Consider the following 23,363-nt stretch of genomic DNA (forward strand, 5'->3'; position numbering starts at 1 on the left):
AACATTAAAGTGACATTTGATAAGCACTGGTTTCATGTAGAATAAATAAATAAACAATACGTCTCCACACTTTGGCCCCGCCCCCTTCAACTCCCTAACAACGGATATCAAGAGTTAATGATATACAGCAGGTTGTTCTCATATGCAACTCATTTGCATATTTACTGACCCTCAATACCTGGTTTATCGGCTGAGGGGAGGACTTTATGCTGACTCGTGATTTTAGAAAGTGAATAAACCCCGATCGAGGATTATTTTAATGCTTCTTCGTCACATTTAAGAGTTTTATTTTGAAACTGATTAGAGATTAACGTCAGTAACCAGTCCTCCAGGAAGTGGAGTCAGGTGTTTGGGTATTTCTACATTTAAAGTGGCACACAGGTGAGTCAGGCGTTTCATTAGTACTGCACTTTACATTCCAGGTGTGTGTGTCCAGGTGTGTGTGTGAGAAGGAAGAACCTGCAAGTGTAATTAAATAACTCCTCTACATGTTGAATCCAAGAGGGGACGAAGCCAGAGGAAGACTCATCGTGCCAATGGAGACACACTTCAACCACAACGATGAAGGTCAGTTGTTGCTGTTATGGTGGGATATGAATGTTTTTTATGATTATGAAATTGAAACCCGAGCTGGTATCTTTGATCCCACTCGTTTGGTGTTCAAGGCGGAGGGGAAATGAGGAAGTCCACCGAGTTAAACTTCAACATTAGAGAACACTTTACAACACGACTGCAAACTAACCAAACAATAAACTGAAGTTATTTTTTAAATGTTCTTTTAAGCAGATTCAACGTTGGGGGGGGGGGGGGGGGGGAATGTCATTTTAACCATTATGAAAGTAAAACCTTACACAACAATGGCCCCTTCACAAATCCTCTAAATAGTATCTGCTTGAATGTTTTTAGGGCATTTTTACTCTGAATTAAATCTAATAATGTCCATTATAGCACTCTGAGGATATTTCAAGTACAAATCTGAATTCAGGACTTTGTATGATCGAGTCAAATACTTAAAGTCAAGGATGTGAATTATTCTACCCCCCCCCCCCCCCCCCGCCGGTTTGTTTGCCAACTATTTCCTTTGTACAATGTCAATTCATGATTGTGTATCACTCCCCCTATGGAGGACTCAAAATGAATTGAGTATAAATAAATGCATGAATAACTAGAATGGGCACTCGGTAGAGCGCATACCTTCGCATATCACAAGATTGGGCATTGAATTATGAACATTTTGGCATTAGTTGCATGCCAATTGGACAAAAATGTATTGTGCTATGGTAAAAAAAGAGTTTGACCTTGACCTTTGACCCGATTGATCCCAAAATCTAATCAAATGGTCCTCGGATAATCACCAACCATCCCACCAAATTTCATGCGATTCAAGAACATTTTGACCTGTTCATGACCCTTGACCTTTGACCCGATCGATCCCAAAATCTAGTCAACTGGTCCCCGGATAATAAACAATCATCCCACCAAATTTCATGCGATTCGGTTCAATACTTTTTGAGTTCTGCGAAAGATTTTGACCTGTTCATGACCTTTGACCCGATCGATCCCAAAATCTAATCAACTGGTCCCCGGATAATAAACAATCATCCCACCAAATTTCATGTGATTCGGTTCAATACTTTTTGAGTTTTGCGAATAACACGCATACAAAAAAATATATATATACACGGCGATCAAAACATAACCTTCCGGCATTTTCAATGCAAAGGTAAATATAGGAATAAATGCATGAATAAATGTATAAATAAATGCATAAATAAATAAATACAGGAATGAATAAATATAAGTTATAAATCAACAGGACATCATTAAAAAAATATATTTCTACATTTCTGTATTTCTTCATTCATTTATTTCTCTATTTATGTGTCTACACGTATTTCTTCATTTATTTATGTGTGACATCTACGTGTCCGTATATTCAAATGAGCTGGGCCGGTCCGAACCTCTGTCTAAAGCATGATTGGTCACAGGAGTGTGATGCACCTGATGCTGAAGTTGACTCGCTCAGCTAACCGTTAGCAGAAGTTAGCCTAGACAGCTCCACGTCGCATATCCTTATTAGGCTGAATCTCGATAAACCGACCACAGATTTGATGCTTAAACTACTAACTTCTCGGCTGAAAACATCCTTAAATTACATTCCGTGACTGAACAACAGTAGTATTTAGAATGTGCAGACAAGAACGCATAATAAACGCTGTTCATCTACAGGTCCAAGTGCTAGGGATCGATTGCTTCTGTCTTGCTCCCTGACTTGACCAATCCTGTTCAACAATGAGGTTCGGACCGCCCAGCTCATTTGAATATACATAAATAAATGAAGAAATACGTGTGGACACATAAATAGAGATATTAATACATGAAGGAATACAGAAATGTAGAAATACATTTATTTAATGATGTCCTGTTGAGTTATAACTTATATTCATTCATTTCTATATTTATTTATACATTTATTTATTTATTCATGCATTTATTTATTTATACTTAAGTAATTTTGAGTCCTCCATATCCCCTCCCCCCAGGCTTTTATATGACTGATCCCAGACCGCCGGAATACTTCCAGGTTTCACAGAGGAAAGAACTGCTGCTGATGAGACGCCAGGTGAGTGGAGGACGAGTTGACCAGGCTACACATGAAGCTTGGGGGGGGGGGGGGGGGACAGGAAAAGGTAGAATGACATCAGGGTGAATAAATAAGTTCAACATAGCTGTGTTAAAGTCTAGAAAACGCATGAACCAGAACGTGGATGGATAAAAAAACACAAGGGTCAGATATGGATGAACACGAGTCTTTAGTTCCTCATGAGGAAGAAGGGATTGGAGCATTCCTACACACACACACACACACACACAGGGCCCATGTCAGATCGATCACGACTTAAACCGCAGCTCGGGAGCGCTTCTCTTTCAGGAATGGAACGACGGGAACTCTGTGCACCCGTTCAAACGTGCGACGTTTGAAGCTTGCGGCGAGGAGCCGGTGGGCCCTCCTCCGGCGCCGGTGAACTCTCAGGTCACGGGTCATCTCCCGGGCCACGCGAACGCACAGCGCCGACGCGTGGCGCCGACTGCCGAGCCGGCTCCGACTTTGTTTCACTGGCAAATCCAGCGAGAGCTGCGGAGGCTTGACGGCGTCGCTCCGGAGACGCTCTACATGCAAGATGCGGACGGTGACACGTGCGTACCCACGGCTAAAGTACGACAAGAACCGTGAAGCTCGATGGAAACCATTTTGAATACGTCTCCCTCCTCGCCAGGTTCCTTCACGTGGCAGTGGCACAAGAGAGACGGGCTCTTGCGTATGTGCTCGCGACGAAGATGTCTCCGTGGGGCTCTCTGGACACGAGGGAGCACAACGGGCAGGTACCGAGACCCCGCAGAGCGCCGGGTCGGCGATGAGCGCTCGTGTAACGCGGCGGCGCTGCTCTCTGCACACAGACGGCTCTCCAGGTCGCGGCCGCCGCCGACCAGCAGCTCATCGTCCACGACCTGCTGACCCTCGGAGCCCAGATCAACACCCGGGACCGCTGGGGCCGCTCGCCTCTGCACGTGTGTGCGGAGAAAGGCCATTGGCTGAGCCTCCAGGTGAGGGGTGGACCGTCGAGGCCGAATTCATGGGATTCAACGTCAGTTTGGCACAAAATTTAAAAAAAGGTTTTGATCATTTGGAAGATCCACTCCAGGGGATTGAACTAGTTTGGGTCAGTGTGTGTGTTGGGATGCCGTTCCTCCACCACGCAAAGGTTCTCCCGGTCTCCACCCGCCCCCTCGCCAACACGTGAGCTCATTTTCTCCCCCTGGTGACTAATTGGACCAGACCGTTGCCATCTCTATAGAGGTCGGTTGATCTATCGCAACATATGTACGCTGACATATATTTACACGCTTTTACTAACCCCCAACACCTCCATATAAATGTACACCCACATTTAGACTTCCGACAACTAAAGTAAATTATAAATCCATAGTTTTACTTCAATAAACTGTCATGATCTGGAGTTTGTCTTATTTTGAAGTCCCTGCTGGAGCAGGGCAGCCAATCACAGGGAAGGAAGTGCAGGGAAACGGTTGACACGAGAGGCAGGGACTTCAAAATAAGACACACTGTGTAACTAGGTGCACCGATCGTCTGGTTGATCGGTTTCGTTGATGCTTATTTGTCCTCAGAGCATCTGGAGGACCCTGACGGGCAGCGGGCAGCCAATTGACATCGAGATGTTCAACTATGAGGGTGAGTCCATCTCATCCAGAGAAGCCGAGCGGGACGCTTCATGTGAACTGACTTTCTCTGCTCTGTCTGGAGGTTTAACGCCGCTGCACGCCGCCGTGCTGACCCACAACGCGGCGCTGAGAGGGGGGCGGAGGAGCCGCTGTGCGTCCGAGGCCAAGGAGCAGCTGCAGAAGGCCGGGAGGTCCGAGGAGTGCGTCAAGACGCTGCTGCTCATGGGCGCCTCCTGCGGGACAAAGGTGACCATTGCAGCTGCATTTTGGTTATGTTTCCAAGGCCTTTTTTTGTTTGTTTTGTAAACCTCCAATGTGTTTCTGCAGGATCAGAAGAGCGGGAGGACGTGTCTGCACGTGGCCTCGGAGGAGGCGAATGTCGAGCTTATGAAGGTGCTCCTCGCGCAGCCCTCTTCATCGTCGGTTGTCAATGTTCAGGTGATTTGTAAAAAAATAAAAAATATTTGAACTAAATCCGAAGTGGGGGGGGGGGGGGGTAAATAATGCTTGTGACTCTTCTGTTGGTTTCAGACTTTCAGTGGGAACACGGCGCTGCACGTCGTCAGCGCGCTGCAGAATCACGACGCGCAGGTGGAAGCGGTGAGGCTGCTGATGAGGAGAGGCGCAGACCCCGGGGCCCGGAACCTGGAGAACGAGCCGCCTGCTCAGCTCGCGCCAGAGGGGCCCATTGGGGAACAGGTAGGCTGGGTGAATGAGTACGTCATAGCCCAATATCACAAATTGACCTCAGGGCTTTACAATCTGTATACGACATCCCTGGACCTCACATCGGATCAGGAAAAACTCCCAAGATGCTCTTATGCAATATGATTCTTGTTGCAAATTATGCCTAATAATCTCACTAACATTATAAATGATGGTGCATGTTTTAATTATTCACTTGTATCTCTCCAGGTGCGGAGGATCCTGAAAGGGAAACATTTAACAGCTTAAGTGAAGCTCAGAAACACTGTCAGTCAGACAGTCCAATCTTATCATATTATTATTTGCCAAAACAAGGCAGATGCTGGTTGTTTCTGTGAAACATGAATTTGTTATTTACCATGTAATGCACAACAGGAGACATTGTGTTTTTTTGCAAATTAACCTTGAAGGTGGTATGTTAAGATAGCAATGCAGATAGTCTGCAATTGCTATTTTTCAGTTATGCAGGGCTAAATTGTTTAACTAAAGTAGTTTAATTTTAGTCAACTATTTTTGGTTTAATGTAAGTAGAAATGCTATGCGCATGTGCTTTAACTATTATTTTGCCATTTATGTTTAGAAACACTGACATGTACTACATTTTATTGTGACGTTTGTATTTGAATTGTTTTCGAACAATGTAATTAAAGGTTTATATCTGGTGTTCGACCTTTATTCTAAACAGCAGGAAAAGACATGAATAAAAACAGATTGGCACTTCTGGTGATCCGAGTGGTTGGATGCACTGTAAGTCGCTTTGGATAAACGTCTGGCACACGTTAACATTTTATTTTTGGATTCAACAATGAACAAGTTAATAACGATAATTGTGCATAGAAAAGAAAGTCTCGGCTGCCTTCCAATAAAAGCAGAAGGTGTCAGCACTGAGCTTCAGGTTAACTCATGTCTTCTTCTTCTCCATGCTGGTGAACCACTGGTCCAGCAGCTTCTTGCTGTAGTAGATCTGCCAGGCGTGCACCTGCACGGCGATGACGATCACCAGGTACATGACCGTCACGGCAGAGAAGCCGAAGATGAAGCGGTAGGATTTGCCGTGCCGGTACAGCTGCTGCGCCACGGGGAACATCTCCATGGTGCCGTAGATCAGCGGGGCCACGCAGAAGAGCCCGCCGCCGATCATGGAGGTGACCAAGTAGCTGATGTTGTTGCGAGGCAGCGCCAAGAAGCTGAAGACCGTGGGGATGGCGCTCAGGAGGTACGGGTACTCCCACTGGTACGGAGAGGCTACGACCTTGTAGGACACCAGGCCCAGCAGGCTCACGGTCACCTGAGAAAAGATCAACACAAGAGTCACAGCTCACTTGTTCAAGGTTACAACCGTCAGTCAAAGAACACGGTGGGGCCTCACCTGAGCTGCAATCAGCAACCAGATCAGCACATGGACAATGTTGAGTTTACGGATTTCAGACTTCAGAGCAACGCTGTGCCAAATGAGACGGATGGATACGGTCACACACTAAACACGTACATTCAGAGTTCACTGAACTCATTGATGCATTGTTGATGAATCCTGGGGATCAGATGATGTCAGAGGAAGTCCGTAGGAGAGACTTGTGTTACCACTTGATATCCGTCTGAGACAGAACGCTCAATTGCTTCGTTGGTAACAGATCCTACCTCATCTGGTAGTGCGAGGCGACCCTCTCTCGGTGCTGGAAGTCACTTCCATCGGTACCTGCTGCTCTCGGACCTGCTCGAGAAGCCATAGTGGATATCTGGAGGGAAAACACACAACTATGTTTATTTATTTATATATATATATACATATATATATATACTTAAATAAATACACACAGACTGCTGTAAGCCATTGTCCGAGGTTCCCCCTAAGGTTCAGGACTCCTTCCCTTCTTCATTCTCCTTGCTCCCCCATGGCTGCCGGTGCAGTTTGTTTACTGTAATTAAACGCCACCGTGGTCTCCATGTTTACTGCTACGCTAAGGACACACAGCTTTTCAACTCCACCTAATCCACCACACCGACTACCTCCTCCATCAGCAGCAAACATCCTGATCACTGGCCCCACATCTTCTCCCCTGCATCAACTGCTCCTCTGTTCCTGCTTCTCATGTGTAACCTCGGTGTCATCTTTGATTCAAAACCTCTCTTTTTGAACACGTCAAGCAAATCACAAAAAACACCTTCTTTCATCTTCAAATTAACACAAATTAATGTCCTTTAAGTGCTGTTTTCAATCGCCACTTTCAAAACAGCATTTACAACACTTTAGTTTGAATATGCATTTCGCCTGTGATACTAGTCTTTGTTTAGTGTCTCACTATTGTCATCTTCCTTCTATTGTTTAGCCATAAAGAGATAAAGTATCATTGACGTTACAGGCTGCACAGCTGCAGCTTGATTGAACCTTAGCCGAGTTGACAAGCTAATGCTAGCTAGCTTTTGGCGCGTGTTAGTTAGACGGCGTGCCATAAATGGGGGGCTAAATGTCAAAACTCTGACGTGACACTAGTGGAAATACACGTGAGATTAGTCATAGCACTTACGTGTTATTTGCCGTTGTTCATAAAGAGAGTTAAACCATAAATACGCCGGATGAAACAGGGAGACCTGCTCGCTGACAAAGTCCATTCAGACAGATCGGAAGGATGATGACGTGTCAAACTCTGATTGGTCAGACTTTTTCTCGAGTTCTCGCGCGAGTTTCCGTGACGTGTCATACAAGCAGGACATACAAAAACATTGGATTACGAACTCTACGATTAAATAATTCTTTAAATAATGATTATTATTTTTTCCTATATCTTAAATAAGACTTTTATAGCTTACTGCATTTACACAAGTACAATGTACAATTGAGGTACTAGAGTATTTCTATTTTATGCCAATTAAAACAACTAATCTACTCAGGGAAATACTGTACTTTCTGCTCTACTACATTTATTGGACAGTCATAGTTAATAGTTATAATACAGATTATTGATAAATGATTCACAAATTAATTATATTTTATTATCAAAGATTAAGCAACCCAGAAGTGTATACATTTGTTAATGTAAACCCAACCTTTACCATCCGCAAATTAAACTGATGCTTACACATAAATTGCACACTTAACTATAATCCAATTATATAGTAGATGCTATTCTGAAATGGACAATTCTGCATTATGACCACTTTTACTTTAGATCACACTCGAGAGGTCACAGACTTGGCCTGGGACACCTTCGCTGTCTGCAGAAATACTAAAGATAAATTGTGTTACACAAACCCCTTTTGAGGTTTTCTGACCCATCTGTGATGCAATATAAATGAGAGATGTTTAATTGAATGGTAACAGAATGCTTGGACTTTTTGGGGTGATTTCATTTTATGTCTTGTTTACCACTAAATTGTACTACGTAATATTTCATATTTTTTAATAAAAAACAAAGACCAATGTTTACATTTTTTTATTAAACCAATAATCAACCAATCAAAGCAACACACCTCACATACTTTCGGCACCATTTCCCATTTTATGCTGTGCACTATTGTCCAAAGTTAACAAAAAACACTACAACATTATAAAACGACACAGTTCAAAGAAATAAAGTATACAAATAAAAAGACACACGGTGGTATGAATGGGTTTGAGGAGCATATTTTTCAATATTTGTGTTTTATGTTTTGACACTGAACGTGTACGATCTGCATTTTTTTATGTATTCCGTCATTTACTGTCAACACACAGAAATGAACACAATCCCAAATAATCAGTAGTCAAACAAATAAATTACAGAGAATACTGACAAAAAACTTTTAAAGAATTCATGTCTATTACAAATAAAACAAGACAAATCATGACATCAAATAGTCAAAAGCAAAACAATCAAATTGTAGTTCAACTGCCAAATTGTGAACAAAACCGATCTTTTGTGGACTCAAATACTTATTTTACAGTCAGATGATGTAAAGAGTTGTCATACGATATTATTGTATTAAAAAGACAGATTTTTAAAATACCATAAAATACCAACAATGACGTCATAACTGTAAGATGACCTTCAAGACATAATACAGCATTGTGTACTGACAGCTGTGAATAAATGCATTTTACAATGAAACCAATACGTTCGTATGTGCCCAGTACGCAGTATAGAACTGTAAAAAAGTAATTCTGCAACAAAAAGCGTCATTGTTTTCCAGGAACTATTCCAGCCATGACATGAGCAGATATATTGAGTGTGGATGGATATAAGAATAAATGCAGAATGTAAACTCACAAGAATTATGACAAGTGTAACAGTATTTATTTACCTCTGCTGTAGCATGACTTAATTTAGCCAATGACCAGATCTATTTAAGAAATGAACACACCCTGCCCATTTTAAAAACTGCATAACTTTCTGACTCTATCGATGTAAGATGTAATGCAAAGAAAAATTCATTGAAATATGTTGCTATTATATGAAAAAGTATTATTCAGACAACTCATTGTAAACCATTCAACTTGACCCACATTGTACCTTTGCTTTAGTTTTACCATACATATGGTAAAAGACACCCTCAATGTCATTATCGTCTCCTTTGTTGACACACATTTCTTACATTGGGTACAGTAAGTATCCAGAAAACGTAGAGTGGACGTATTGACCGGCATAAAGTCCTGCAGCCTGGTCGGATGGCAGCTGTATATACACAGTGTCTCCCTCTCGCAACGGGAGCACGGCGCTCCCCGACGCCTGATCCAGCAAGCCCTTCTTGTATTCGTCGTACGTGTACATTACCGGCTCGTTGTTCTTCATCAGTGCCACCCACACATTACTCCCTTTGCAGTGGACGTGGTAGGCAAAGTAGTAGACCCCCGGCACACTGCAGGTGAAAAGACCATTCTGGGGATTGTAGTCCTGGTTGCCGTTGTGCAGGAGTTTGTCGAAGACGACGGGCGAGCCAACGAGAGGGAACGGCTTCGTGAGCTTGGCTGTGAACGCGGGCATCTCCACGCCATTTCCACCCGCATTGCCTCCATTCTTGTAACCTTGTTTTTGGCCGGTGTATGAGCCCGTCGCCGGCAGGATCTGTCCGAGGTCAGGAGATGCATTGGATAGTCCGGGAGGACCGGGGGGTCCTGGTTGTCCCGGTTGCCCTGGAAGTCCAGCGGGGCCACTTGGCCCAGGGTTTCCTTGAGGACCGGTATTACCGGGGGATCCGAGCTTCCCCTGCCCAGGATAGCCAGGTTTACCAGATAGGCCCGTTTCGCCTTTTGGCCCTGGCCGCCCAGGAGGTCCAAGTGGTCCTCCTGGTCCTGTAAGCCCAGGGATACCTTGTGGTCCCTGGTAGCCTGTATCTCCAGGTTGCCCCCCTCCTCCTCTTGATCCAGTTAATCCTGCAGCACCAGGGGCACCGGGTGAACCCTTCATACCGGGTCCTCCTTTAGGTCCGATAGGCCCTTGTAAACCTCTTGGACCTAGTTGTCCACCGACACCGGATGAACCCGGCTGTCCTGGAAGACCTGGGGGCCCTAATTCACCCTTCATCCCTGGATATCCTTTTTGTCCCCCAAGACCATCTTCTCCCTTTTGCCCTGGGAAGCCAAGACTACCGGAATGCCCTATTGGTCCTGGTGGGCCAGGCATACCGCTCGGACCAGTGGAACCAATGACCCCTGTAAGACCTGCATGACCTTTATCACCTTTTGAACCTGAAGGTCCAGGAAGACCAGCATGACCCTTGTGGCCTTTAGGTCCTGGAAACCCTGGTTTACCATAACCTGGCAATCCTGGACCCCCTGGTAAACCAGCAGGGCCAGATTCTCCCTTCCCTCCAGAGAACCCCGGTTGTCCTTTTACACCATCTTTTCCCGGTTTTCCAATTCCCGTCAAGCCCGATGATCCCGGTTGACCTCTTTCACCAGGAGGCCCTGCCAGCCCGGACTCTCCAGGAGGACCAAGTTTTCCTGGTATCCCTGGTTGTCCAGGTCGACCATTCAAGCCAGTTTTGCCAACCCCAGGGATGCCCACATTTCCAGGTGTACCTGGTGGTCCGTGAGGTCCTTTTAAACCTGGCAAACCAGGCTGACCGTGTCCTTTATCTCCCTTGGAGCCTGGAGGTCCAGGAATCCCAGGTGGCCCTTTGATGCCAGGCTCCCCTAAAGGACCCAGCTGGCCAGGAAACCCTTGACCTCCTGGTTTTGAAATCCCCGGGAGTCCAGGGGGACCGGGGAGCCCTGGAGGCCCAGAAAGTCCAGTTTGTCCTTCTCCACCATGAGGACCAAGGTCACCTTTTGGTCCTTGTAATCCGGGTCTTCCAGATTTGCCTGGCAATCCGGGCATGCCAGGTTTTCCTATTCCGGGGTAGCCTTGAGGACCAGGAGGCCCTGGCTTTCCTGGGAGCCCTGACAATCCCTGGCCTGGTAGCCCAGGGGGGCCTTGTGGTCCTGTTGGTCCTCTTGGTCCTGGGGGACCCTGAACACCTTGTGGTCCCTCTCTGAGACCTTCTCCACCTGCAATATGGGGAGGTGGACCTTTGGCCCCTCTGGGGAATGTTTGTCCTGTAAACAAGAACAAGTTAAATATTTGTGATAATCGTGAGACTGGTTAATAATTCTAGTTTACAGTTTGGCCTTTATAGCTATATGACTCTTTGAATTTGAATATAGATGACTATGGTACTTTTGTAGTTCGACTATGTTGAGGAAATGTTACTTCCTGTATTCTTGTTGTTCTTAGTTTGTACTCTAGGTTGAAATGCACTTATTGTAAGTCGCTTTGGATAAAAGCGTCTGCTAAATGACATGTAATGTAATGTAATATGGCGCCCCCTACAGTTGAGAAATGGTGGCAATTCAGGTCAGCTCTTAATTTACCACCAACAGATTGACCGGATACAACAAAAAAACTGTCCTATGAGTGAATAACTCAATCAAAAGCTGCATGTATACATCTTTATATATTTTAGCTGGCAAATATTAAGTGAAAACAAAATGACCGCGAGCAGTTTTCACTAACTTGACCTCACCTTTGCCCTCACTCAGTTGCCTCTCGTTGCCCATTTGCAGAGGCAGCTGAGGAAGCTCTTGTCCATACTGAGGCAGTGATGACCCTTCTTTGCCATAAGGCAGGTGTGGCATCTCGTTCCCCAAAAACTGCTGCTGAGGATACCCATCGTTGTACTGAGGCAGGGGCTGCTTCTGTCCATAATACGCCCCGCCGTGGGCCAGGGGGAGTAACCACAGCTGGAGCACCGTGAGGGGTAGACAGAGAGAGTGCAGGGGTGCAGCTGCCATTGTTCTGCAGTGGAGGAGAAAGCAAGTGCACATGTAACACAGTGTATGCAGTGAGGTCTCTTGAAAAAAGCATTCATATTACAGATTAAAACATTAGAACACATCTGGAGGATTTTGCATCTATATGGTATATTTGAGATATCTTGACTTTTAAATCCTACACTTCCCATAATTCGACAGGATAGTGTTTTCACAGTTTAGTTTGTAACAACATGTGATATCCATGTGTAGTCTCTAAAAGCCTGCATAATTAATATCACCGTGGTTGTTTTTCTCCATTCAGAGCCATAAACACATAAAACAACTGAACTAATAAACTGATCTTAATGTGTAAAAGTGTTGCATCAGCGATTCTAGTCGATTCAGTGAATATCTCCTCACACTGGTGTTCTCACTCAGCACTTCCTCTGCAAATGGGAAAATAACAAGGCTATTTCAGCCAATCGGCACAGGGGGGCGTTCATGCTCGTGCACAGGCCAGGGGGAAGGCCACGGATGTCTAAAGATTAACACAGTGGGAGCGAGAGGAACGGTACTTCTGGGGTGGGAGTAATTGTTTATCTTCTTCCAGAATTGCTGACTCCACCTTTAACTAGTTATTGATGTCTCTTCTCTCAAGTTTATCATTCACTCTGCAGACGAGCAGAAATAAGAGCCTGGGAAGAAGCCTTGCAGTCTGTAATGTGCTGCTTACACCGCTAGGATACACACTGTACACACACACACACACACACCATTTTCAACATGTGTGTCCATGACCAGCAGGCTGTGCTCTTCCATCTTGCAGCTGAGTTAAGAAAATGATGAAACCCACTGAGGTGAAACCAGAACCCCCCCCCCCCCCCCCTACTACCTGACTTTGGTCCTCGTTCACACATCCATACAAACATACTGTGGAAAAGCCTCGCCTCACACTCTTGAGGGGATACACACACACACACACAATGCTAAAACCTATATCATAATTAAGAGGCAACTTGGGGGATGGGGGGCAGTTTTGAAAATAATCCTTGAAACATGTCTCTGCTAAGGAGATTGGCCAAGTGCTGCCAAGAGCACAGTGGGAAAATAAACTGTGATGGTCCATGTGTGTTTACCTTCGAGATGGTATTTATATGTCCTGAAACAGTACCAAAGAGATCACGGTTTGGGGATTTTTGGGGGGATTAATTGCACTTTACTTATTGCAGTGAATGCACAAGTCATAATAAATGTGCTGAACAGAGTTTTTGACATCTATAAATGTGTTTTATGGGTCCACCGTGCAAAATGACAACTTCCGTTACGTTCAGACGTGTCCTCCTTCGTCTGCTCCCGCCTCTTCTTCCCCTCGGTTCAGGTCGCTTTTTCTGGGTCTTTTCCAAGGCATGAGTGGGACGGCGGCCGTGCACGGGATCCAGCCAGGTGTCAGCTGTGGAAAAATAAATGAATGAACGTCAGGTTTTCGATGTCAGGCGTCGACCTTTCGCGGAGGCCTGGGGTTTGTGACACCGAGCTGCCATCTTGACCTGGGAGACATATTTTGGCCTCGATACAGCCGCGGCACACCCCTTTCCTTGAGGAATGTCGGGACAGAGGTAATAAAAATAAATGTTCCAGAAATGTAGAATTATTAAACGGTTGCTCTGCAGCCCGTGTAGGTGCTCGGTATCACTATAAAACATCCTCTGCTTGCACACTGACATTTCGGAGGAGAATTGAAGCTCCAATTTCCAACTCGTCTGGTGCGGAAAAATAGATGAAATAGTGATAGTATGTCACAAAAGACTTTATGGTGATTTTAAATGCAGTCCTTTGGTCATCAAGTGAAATGTATAGATCCAGCACCATGGACAGATACAGCCTGTATACTCTGGAACTGACCTCTGATCTCTTTCTGCAGAATAATATGGATATTATACATTTTTAAAACAGTAATAATCCCATTTTCAATTGAAAATAAACAAACATTCTGAGTTTCCATTAACAGGATCAATGAATCCATCACACCAGTTCATCGCTGAAAGAAGGAATGCTTAGCAAGAAGATTAAATGTGTGCTTTTATATTTCCTGCAGTAAAAAGTCTCAGCTTGTCAACTCACGAGTTGATTTTAGTGTTTCAAGGCCGGAGTAAAGAACATTTTTGATCAGCCCGTTGACCTTTTTAGCACTCGCTTCAAAATCCAAACGTCTATGTCATATTTATACTAATCCCTCCTCAATATGATGTAATGTCCTGTAATATGTTTAAATCTGAGTTGAGTTAAATACGGTCCTTTTTGTAAAATGTATTTATTTGATCTGAACGGCAGCAACAAGTCCTTTTATTTTGTACTTTGCCTCTTTGTGTTTGTAATAATCCAAGGTATTGTAAATAAAATAACTTTGTATGACCGACTCCATCTGGTTTGACGTCGCCTAGCACAACTTTCTTTACAACAGATTAATGATTGGACTAATGTTTAATAAATAACTGTTCTTTGGGGCTCCCATTACTCTTTCAGTCATTTCCAGGAACACAACATACGCTTTCAATCATAACTCAAAGATCAATAAGTTTATATAAAATAAATAACCCTGCTCTCTGAAGCTCCCCTTACTCTTTTTAACAGGTCATTTCAAGAAAGTATGTTTCCCAGAACACAACATATGCTCTCAATCATAACTCAATGATCAATACGAGGGTCGTGGTGATGCCAGTAAAAGCCTGAACAGCAGCGGGACCTCCGTGTCGGAGCCAATGTTTCTAACATTATATTACAGACGGTACAGAACTAGTACGTAACCAACGGCAACCCATCGATGAGCCTCTCCATCCACATCCTCCCATGTCCAACATCTGGCAGCTCTTAGAGCAGACATCTGCAGTGTGTGTGATGAAATATACAGGACTGTCTCAGAAAATTAGAATATTGTGATAAAGTTCTTTATTTTCTGTAATGCAATTAAAAAAACAAAAATGTCATGCATTCTGGATTCATTACAAATCAACTGAAATATTGCAAGCCTTTTATTCTTTTAATATTGCTGATTATGGCTTACAGCTTAAGAAAACTCTAAAATCCTATCTCATAAAATTTTAATATTTCCTCAGACCAAGTAAAAAAAAAGATTTATAACAGCTGAGTGTTTGTCAAGGCTCAGGAAACCCTTGCAGGTGTTTCGAGTTAATTAGACAATTCAAGTGATTTGTTTAATACCCTACTAGTATACTTTTTCATGATATTCTAATATTTAGAGATAGGATATTTGAGTTTTCTTAAGCTGTAAACCATAATCAGCAATAAATCAGAATAAAAGGCTTGCAATATTTCAGTTGATTTGTAATGAATCCAGAATGCATGACATTTTTGTTTTTTTAATTGCATTACAGAAAATAAAGAACTTCATCACAATATTCTAATTTTCTGAGACAGTCCTGTATATTGAATGTGCATTATTGGAGAATGCGTTGCGTTCACTGGGTCCTGTGGCGCTTTGTGGCGTTCCCCTGCTCCAACATGTTATTCCAGGAACAATATGTCATTCCAATATGTATTCATGTGTACTCAAACGCCGCTCGACTTCCTTACATCTCGAGACCAAACGAGGATCCATTCAGAAACTATTTGTTATTATTTAAGGCTCATAATTAGATGGCGGATGTTGAAAAATAGGCCCTAACGGCAGCGCTTATGAAATAATGCAAAAATACATGCGACCGTTCTGTCAGTGCAGTGTGAAGACGTTAACACACACACGCACACAGACACACACAGGAATGCAACGATCAGCTGACAGAAGCAGTACAAGGGCCAAGACAACATCTGGGGAATGTACCTGTGTGTGACTATATGCATGCGTGTGTGTGCGTGTGTTGTTATTTTCTAACCTTCATGAGTAAAACACTCCTCCTGCACTTCGATTATTTTGCACTCACGCTGCAGTCCCAACAGATTACTCCATCAACAGAAATATTAATGGACATTTTTCGAGCAATTTTTCATATTTTTTTTTAAAAGCCAACAGTTTCCTGGTTCCAGAATTTCAAAATGAAAATATTTGCTGCTTTCCTGTAGATTATGTTATAACAAATTAAACGGAAAAAACAAGTTATTTTTAGGTTAATGATTTCATAAAACAAACAATTATATTTCTGGGCTGCTTATATTATAAATATACAACATAGCTTGTCCTGCTGCGTCCCTCCACAGTGCATGTAAGGTTATCCCTTTTATGAATGATTACATGTGGACAGCACGCGTCAGACAAACGATCGTTCTCACTGCAGAACAAGCCAAGTTCAATAGAGGGCGCCAAACTCCAGAGATGAATTACATTTCCAAGTCATCGATACCCATATTATCTTGTTTACCCGCGTTTTCCACACATCTGGGAGGACGACTACAAGAAGAAAAGCCGTCTCTCGTTATTATTCTCACAAACCGCGAGTTTTCTGGAGTCCGTCTCCGAGCAGGTGACTTGTCCCGCCTCCATCATCCATCAAAGTAGCATCGTTTCCTCGCCGTCCGCTCGGCTTATCTCGACGGGAAGAGTTTTACTACGTCTGCTCCACTTCCTCTGCGACCCTATTTTGGCATTCCTTCACACCTCCTCGATCTCTTTGCAGGCCGACGGCCGGAGAGAGGGAGAGACGCCCTTTCGGAGACGTCCGACAGCCTCAAACGGGAAGTAGCACGCGGATGAGTTTCAAATTGGCAGCCGCGGTGTTTGCTCACCGCTCCTCTGACCTTTGACATACACGTATACGGAGGTGCGCAATAATTGCTCCGACACCTCCCTCGCACTCCGTCTCATTGACTGATTCTGGGAACCGCAAGTCACCCGACGTCTGCCTGCAATTTATTTTCCTTTTTTAGGCCACATTTGGAGCGGGAGGTGATTTATTTTCCCATTAGCTTTGAGTTCTGTCAAGACAGAGTATCCCGTGTCGGCGGACGGCAGTTCAGAGCACTTCAGAACTAAGAATCCCTTCAGGTTTTTGGATACTTTTACAGAGGTTGGGAATCAAATCAATGGGAAACACGGATGGGAAGAAAGCTTTTCTGAACCTGAACATTGGCTTGTTTTTAAATGGTTTGTTCCCCTATCTGTAGAACGTGCGATGCCTCTCAGACTTTTTCCAAACTCCATCCAGGTTTTGGTGGTTTTTGCCACATTTCTCTCTTGCCCCGGCTCGTATTTGCACTGGCTCTCGGAGGGACACTCCACTAGCGAATGATTGTTTTTGTAGGCAATAACAACGTTTGGCCAATAATCAGATCTGATCACTTGTACTCTGCTGAGACCGCAGACTCCAGGAGGGAATTCTGCAGTTTGCAGCTGCGTAAATACATTTGATGAACTGTGTGAATGGGGAAGAGAGCGGCCCTCACTCTGTCTCTCTCCAACGCACACTGGTGGACAGGAACCACATGGATCGACTCAAGTGCTGCACATCAATACTCATTTGTACTTGAACTTCACTTTTTCCATTTGATGCTACTTTATACTTATTAGAGTGTGAAGTATTGGACTTTTACTCAAAAACAACAGATGGAAAATACATGAAGGGCAATTTTTATGAAAACAGTTTTCTTTTTGTCCGAGAGGCGAAAGTCTTGTCCCGTTTCTGATGTTCTCCCAAAGAGACGTTTACCCTCTTAGTTCCCCGATGGTTTTATAGAAATCATTTTGAAAGAGAAGATTAGAGAAAAGTCCAACAAATAAATACAAACTTGCATTTCTAGCACATTGTGCTTTACTTTTTTTAGATCGTCTTAATTGTCTCAAGACCCCTCGGATAAATATTGTGACCCTTCGGAGGGGCCTTGACCTTTAGGCTGGGAACCACTGGCCCAAACCAGCTGCAACAGTAACATGCTGCTCACACATTGATGCAGCCGTGTTATCAATATCATAATCATAATACATTAGCCACAAGGCCCATTTTTTCCTGTTGTATATTTTGCTGCTGTTACTGTTGTACTATTCGTACTTCTACTTGAATTATAGATGTGAATACGTCTATCATCCAAAACAAAGCCATACAAAAAGATGGATGCTCCTGCAATTCAAACACACGCGTTGGGCAAAAGAGAAGGATGATAGAGGAGTGCAACTTTAAAACAGAACTAGCTGGCGAATATATGTCGCTGTGAAAGGGAGTTGATTAACGACACTTTGATGAGGCAGACTTCTCATCGGGCTTTTTGGCTGCCTGCATTTTTGCACATAGGCTACATCAATTTATTAAGATCATAAAAATGGCCGGTGATTATTAAAATTCTTGCTCCAACATGCATGCATCGTCTGACCGGGGACCGTAATGGGAAACTTAATGTGTTACACAGTCACACCGTAAAATATGCCACTCAGAGAAAATAATATGATCCTCCCGTTTCCTCCTGTCCAGATGTTTTTGCAGTGGAGTATTTACGAGGGATTGTAAGAGCTACAACTCTGTCTACTTAGGAGTTCAGATAAGAGATACTTTGCAGTAAATCTGCAAAATGTTAAACTTGAACTCCAGAGTGGAATCCCCCCCCCCCCCCCCGCTTGCGGAAACATGCACGCGATTAAAATAAACCTGCAAATTACAGTTAAAGAGGGATTCATATTTCGTAATTCTTTGAGACGTTTTTTCGGCTGCTCTGCACGGTAGCAGGAGAATGTTTGGACAACATGGCCTCGAGTCACCGAGTCTGCAGCTGCGGGATCAAGAGACACGTGCCCTCTCAGCCACATAAACACTTCGTGTTCAGTAGATGAGAACTGGGAGGGAGTCTGAGAGGGGAAACCCCTCGGAGAGTGTCAAATACGTAAAGTCATAACTGCGGACGGAGGGATCTGATTCACGGATTACAAACGTGCAGCTTGGACTCTTCTGCAACCCGTTTCTGCAGCTTCTGTTCTCATAGCTGAGGAAACAGCCAGAAGACCGTTAGCTTAGCTCAGTGGCGTCCCTAGGCTAAAACATCCGGGGCTTTAGCCCCGAATGTTAATTTAAAAAATGTAAAAAGATTTGGCACACAAGTGGTTAACACCTCCAGGTCGCACGTGACGTCATTCACCCAAAACAGCGGAGGGCACCAAGTCCTGAGGGGGCACCACAAAATAGGCACCAAAAAAAATCCTCATAGTTATAATAATTATAATGCCGATATTATTTCAGTCTAGAAATATTAGGCGCCTTTTAGGCATGTATATCACAAAACAGGCAGAACAAGAGATATATTTAATCGCTCAGCACCCCCCCCCCCCCCCCCTCCCACACACTCATTCCAGATGCAGGCGACTTCAATCTGACAATGTTGGCGATTCTGCTTCATGAAATGTAAATGCACAAGATGAAGTTCAGTTTCCGTAAAGCCAGATCGTCCCGTGAACTGGTTGCTCTGCCCGTCCCCTCTTCCAGAACAATCAGACGTCAACTCGATGGACTTGAGGCTCTCCATGTTCTTGATGAGAGCGTTCGTGACCTGCTCCCATCTGCAGATCGGCGTTCTGTGTGTTTCCACCGTGCCGCCGCCTGCCTGCTACCACATTTCGCTGATGCCAGCGGTGGATTACACTCGCGGTAATCAGCGACTTAATTGCGCAACTTGTTCGACCTCAACTATTTCGGCTTACCCACATTTCCCCCCTAATTAAAGAGCGTTCTCTCGGAGAGAAGAGAAACACGATAACGTTAAATGAAAAACAGACCCACGAAAAAAAAAATTTTCCATCAAGAAAACTGACCTTTGTGGTTCATCTGAACTTTTATTGAGACACGCATCACCTCAGCTCATCAGACAGGCCTGTGAAGCTCATGAGCCCAAAGAGGCACATTTCTCCCTCTGATGCTCTGGCGTCCCGAGTCAGAACGCGATTCTGCCCACAGCCTCGCCTTGGACATGTTCAACATTGCCATAAATCCATATGGGGTGTGATATTTGGTGTTTTCTGGCAGGTGCACACTCAGATGCTCCATCATCAAGCAATGGAGAGGATAGAGAGGCATAACATCGGACTGCACTGGAGCGTGAACACCAAAGACAGAACAACGCTGCGTGTTTTTAGGTCCAAAGAGCGAGTTCCTGAACCCCCGAACTTTCCGTCTCTGACTCACGCCAATGCACTGCCAAGAAAACGACTTCAACCTTGTTTTCTTTACCCGGGATCGTTGAAACCACAATAGCCCGAAGGCCAAATCCTTTTCCCATCCTCAAACATTGGATGAAAGGGTGCCAACTCTTTGTTGAAAGACGTGCAACCGAAACCTTGAAAATGTCAAGACATTCCATCAACTGGTGCCAAATCCCGTCAGGATGCTGCACCGTGCATTTATTTTAACAAGCTTAAGCCCGAGTTATTCTTCCCAGGTGTATCTTTTTGGATGTCCTTTTGGACATTATCTGCAGAGACTTCGGTCAGCGGAGGCTTCGTGAAAGCCGTCTTCTTGCTTCGCCTTTCCATCTCTATCATTCTTCCCCCTCATGCGATCCCACAAGATATTCTTGCATCGTTCTCGGGAAATCAAAATGGGACGTGACCCGACAGTGATTTCCAAGGATCGGATGACCGACACGTTCAAAATCAAAAACCGTGAGCTAACGAGTGCTCGCTGGATTGTTACTGCATGCATCCCAGAAAATAAACCTAAACGCGGCGGCCCTGCCAACCAAAACATCGTGAAACCCTGCCGGTGCCAGAGGTGACGCGTCAACTCACCTTTTTCTGGTGTGTGTGTGTGTGCTGCTGCTGCAGGCTGGAAGTATCAGAACGCTTTGGAGGAGTTGGGGACCGGCGCTGGTGAGGGCTTGGCTTTTATCTGCAGGTGGGTGGAGCTGCACGAGCCGAGAGAGAGGAGCAGCTCTGGGGTCTGTGCAGGAGGAGGAGGAGGGAGGAAGGAAGGAAAGAGAGGAGCTGAGCGAGAGAGAAACCACGACTGGAACTGCGTGTTTGCGGCATCGGACGTTATTAAAGGCCGGAGCGAGCCCGAGGCCCAATCAGCCGCCGGCTACACATCACAGGGAGGAAGACTCTCGTTTGACTTGGACCTCTCGCTGCATTCTTTGCATGCGGAAAGGATTTAAAAGCAGGGTCTCACTTGACTAAGGTCAAGATGGAGAATTATACACACACACGCAAACACACACACAGTTAATATCTAACCACAAGGTCTGTTTAGAAGCCGTTCTGAAGCTTTTTGTATTGCGTCCTCCTCATGAGTTTCCCCAGCGTGTTTACATTTCCACCTAACGAAGTCAGTATGGAGGAGAGAATTCACTTTCTTGTTGTTTTTAGCGTGCCAACGTGCGGGTATAACGCTCGCCGTCTTAGCGCGACGGCGTGCTAACGCCGTGCAGCTGAGGCTAGTGGGAATGTCCGGTATTCGGTGAACTCGGGGACCCGATAGCTGAGACATTTGAGCTGTTCGAGGAACATTAAAGTCACCACAAATATCTGTCGACAACGTCGTGGAAATGCATCTAATATTCAGAGTAGATGCAGCTCTGCGTGCGACGTTCGGCTGTAAAATGTCCAAAATGCTCAACTCCTGTTCAAAGTCTTCACTGTGTGGAGGCGACAGGCGGAGGCAGGGGGGAGGCCATCCCCACTCTGAACAGCTGGTTCGCATTTTGAGGAATTATTGACTTATTGTTTTTGTTTGTGCTGCCGTTTCAGGTCTTTAACGTGTTCTCTCGGCGCAAAGAAAACATCGACCGTCGGCTTCGTCGCGCTGAGACAAGCGTTTCTAAATCTCACAGATGAACCCATTCCTCATTTTTTTTTAAAGCTTTGAAAATCCTACCAAGTCCAGTTTCCCAACAAAACAACAAGCAGTCAGCTGAGTGGAAACACTGACCTCATCATCCCAGTCTGCGTCGACTTCCTGTTCGTGTCGTTATTAACCTGCGGCTCAGATCTCGGGGCCAGGCGGCGTGCAGAGCGTAGAAAACCCTGACGATGACTCTTATTACTCCGTTTCCTCTTCCTCAATCAACCTGCTTTCATCTTTTGGGATCGGCGGCGGCGCTGACAATAGCAGGAGTTTGTGTTTAATGCGTACATTTATTTAATATCCTCGCGATTTGGCAACAACTAGAAATACGGTCACGCTCCAAAATCAACAAAACACTGAAGTGAAAAGTGAAGTGGACGTTGGGAAAAAAAAGTAAATGTCTGTGGGCGCTCTCTTTATTTCTTTTCCTGGCACCTCTGCCGGACACGATCGTTCGAGGGTAACGGGAACATATTCGGAGCCATTACACATGTGCTTCCTCCTCACGTCACGAGAAGTTGTTTCTGTTTATGCCAAATACTCAAGTTTCACTCTATATTCTGGAGTAAAGATGTCCAGACTAAGGCCCAAACAGCAGATTTGAACCTTGGGAGTCTTGTCTGGTCGGTTTCTTTTAAAGGGGACATTGTTGAGCTCGTTTATGACGGAGAAAGAAAAACAGGAGCCGGATGCAGGAGAAGGGAAGAGAGCTCGACAGTGTATCCTGGCTCCGGCTCCTATTGGAGCGCCGCTCCGATCGCCCGACTTCTTTCCATCCAGCAGACACACAGCTGCCGGTTTTTGGCTGTCGCAGGGCACCGTCTGGCAGACCGTCGCTTGAAAAGCTCAGAAAAATGCCGACTTAACACTTTCTCCAGTGCACCTCTCGGCTATTTGCAAGAGAAAGGAAATAATTGAGCGTTTAGGATCGAGGACGGGAAAATAGTTTCATGATAATCTGTTTTACAAGCCGGGACTTTACACTCTCGACAGTTTGACCACTGACTTGGCAAAAGAAGATTAAAGAAGAGGGTTGTTCTCTTTATGCATTTTAGTGAGTCAATAAAAAAGACATTATCATCTTTCTTTTCTTACTTCAGTGAGCCGCTCTAAGGCCAAGCATTAGCATTCTATGCTAACCAGCAAACAGCATCTATATATATATATATATATGTATAGTCCAAGCAGCCTTCTATTGGAAACTATATAAGACTAGACAGCATAAATAATTGTACAAATATCATGTTTTACTGCTACTGTAGCGCCTCCTGCAGGCAGAATTGCAATTTTTGTTTCAGGGTTCTCAAGACGGTGTGCACCAATATTAGATAAAATATGTACCAAAAGAAACAACAACATGCCTATAAAGTAACAGTACAGGACTGTCTCAGAAAATTAGAATATTTTGATAAAGTTCTTTATTTTCTGTAATGCAATTAAAA

General features: G+C 44.5%; 3 protein-coding genes across 6 annotated transcripts; 1 reads left to right on the top strand and 2 right to left on the bottom strand.

Annotated features, from left to right (window-relative positions):
• Positions 1-12: 12 nt before the first annotated feature.
• nfkbiz (nuclear factor of kappa light polypeptide gene enhancer in B-cells inhibitor, zeta) lies at positions 13-5,609 on the top strand. Of its 3 annotated transcripts, none has more exons than XM_056431157.1 (11): positions 13-381; positions 503-567; positions 2,544-2,623; positions 2,933-3,198; positions 3,279-3,384; positions 3,460-3,606; positions 4,189-4,252; positions 4,325-4,488; positions 4,570-4,680; positions 4,774-4,941; positions 5,158-5,609. In XM_056431157.1, the coding sequence occupies exons 2-11, from the start codon at positions 537-539 to the stop codon at positions 5,194-5,196; spliced, it is 1,176 nt and encodes a 391-aa protein (XP_056287132.1). In that variant the 5' UTR covers positions 13-381; positions 503-536; the 3' UTR covers positions 5,197-5,609. The 3 variants fall into 3 exon arrangements, with proteins under 3 accessions (XP_056287132.1, XP_056287134.1, XP_056287131.1); XM_056431159.1 differs by lacking the exon at positions 13-381 and adding an exon at positions 2,230-2,297 and having other exon boundaries at positions 388-567; XM_056431156.1 differs by lacking the exon at positions 13-381 and having other exon boundaries at positions 388-567.
• A 112-nt stretch (positions 5,610-5,721) lies between these two features.
• Positions 5,722-7,563, bottom strand: jagn1b (jagunal homolog 1b). The gene is made up of 4 exons (XM_056431160.1): positions 7,473-7,563; positions 6,586-6,683; positions 6,317-6,389; positions 5,722-6,235 (listed from the first exon to the last, which is right to left on the bottom strand). Exons 2-4 carry the CDS (start codon positions 6,672-6,674, stop codon positions 5,849-5,851), a joined length of 549 nt encoding a protein of 182 aa, XP_056287135.1. The 5' UTR covers positions 6,675-6,683; positions 7,473-7,563; the 3' UTR covers positions 5,722-5,848.
• Positions 7,564-8,362: 799 nt separating this feature from the next.
• LOC130204732 (collagen alpha-1(VIII) chain-like) lies at positions 8,363-20,911 on the bottom strand. Of its 2 annotated transcripts, none has more exons than XM_056431679.1 (4): positions 20,868-20,911; positions 13,480-13,604; positions 11,926-12,197; positions 8,363-11,458 (listed from the first exon to the last, which is right to left on the bottom strand). In XM_056431679.1, exons 3-4 carry the CDS (start codon positions 12,191-12,193, stop codon positions 9,513-9,515), a joined length of 2,214 nt encoding a protein of 737 aa, XP_056287654.1. In that variant the 5' UTR covers positions 12,194-12,197; positions 13,480-13,604; positions 20,868-20,911; the 3' UTR covers positions 8,363-9,512. The 2 variants fall into 2 exon arrangements, with proteins under 2 accessions (XP_056287654.1, XP_056287653.1); XM_056431678.1 differs by having other exon boundaries at positions 11,926-12,980; positions 13,047-13,604.
• Positions 20,912-23,363: the final 2,452 nt, after the last annotated feature.

This window comes from Pseudoliparis swirei, chromosome 14 (genome assembly GCF_029220125.1).
Source record: "Pseudoliparis swirei isolate HS2019 ecotype Mariana Trench chromosome 14, NWPU_hadal_v1, whole genome shotgun sequence".
In the NCBI taxonomy this organism is placed as follows: Eukaryota; Metazoa; Chordata; class Actinopteri; order Perciformes; family Liparidae; genus Pseudoliparis; species Pseudoliparis swirei.

Bases quoted from the DNA above. Each gene is read 5' to 3' on its own strand.
- nfkbiz (XM_056431156.1), top strand. From the start codon at position 489: ATGTTGAATCCAAGAGGGGACGAAGCCAGAGGAAGACTCATCGTGCCA. The intron at 4,489-4,569 runs GTGACCATTGCA...GTGTTTCTGCAG, and splicing joins GCGCCTCCTGCGGGACAAAG to GATCAGAAGAGCGGGAGGAC. The intron at 4,942-5,157 runs GTAGGCTGGGTG...GTATCTCTCCAG, and splicing joins AGGGGCCCATTGGGGAACAG to GTGCGGAGGATCCTGAAAGG.
- LOC130204732 (XM_056431678.1), bottom strand. From the start codon at position 12,226: ATGTGCACTTGCTTTCTCCTCCACTGCAGAACAATGGCAGCTGCACCC. The intron at 11,459-11,925 runs GTGAGGTCAAGT...TCTTGTTTACAG, and splicing joins GCAACTGAGTGAGGGCAAAG to GACAAACATTCCCCAGAGGG.
- jagn1b (XM_056431160.1), bottom strand. From the start codon at position 6,674: ATGGCTTCTCGAGCAGGTCCGAGAGCAGCAGGTACCGATGGAAGTGAC. The intron at 6,390-6,585 runs GTAGGATCTGTT...CATTTGGCACAG, and splicing joins GCCTCGCACTACCAGATGAG to CGTTGCTCTGAAGTCTGAAA. The intron at 6,236-6,316 runs GTGAGGCCCCAC...ATCTTTTCTCAG, and splicing joins GGTTGCTGATTGCAGCTCAG to GTGACCGTGAGCCTGCTGGG.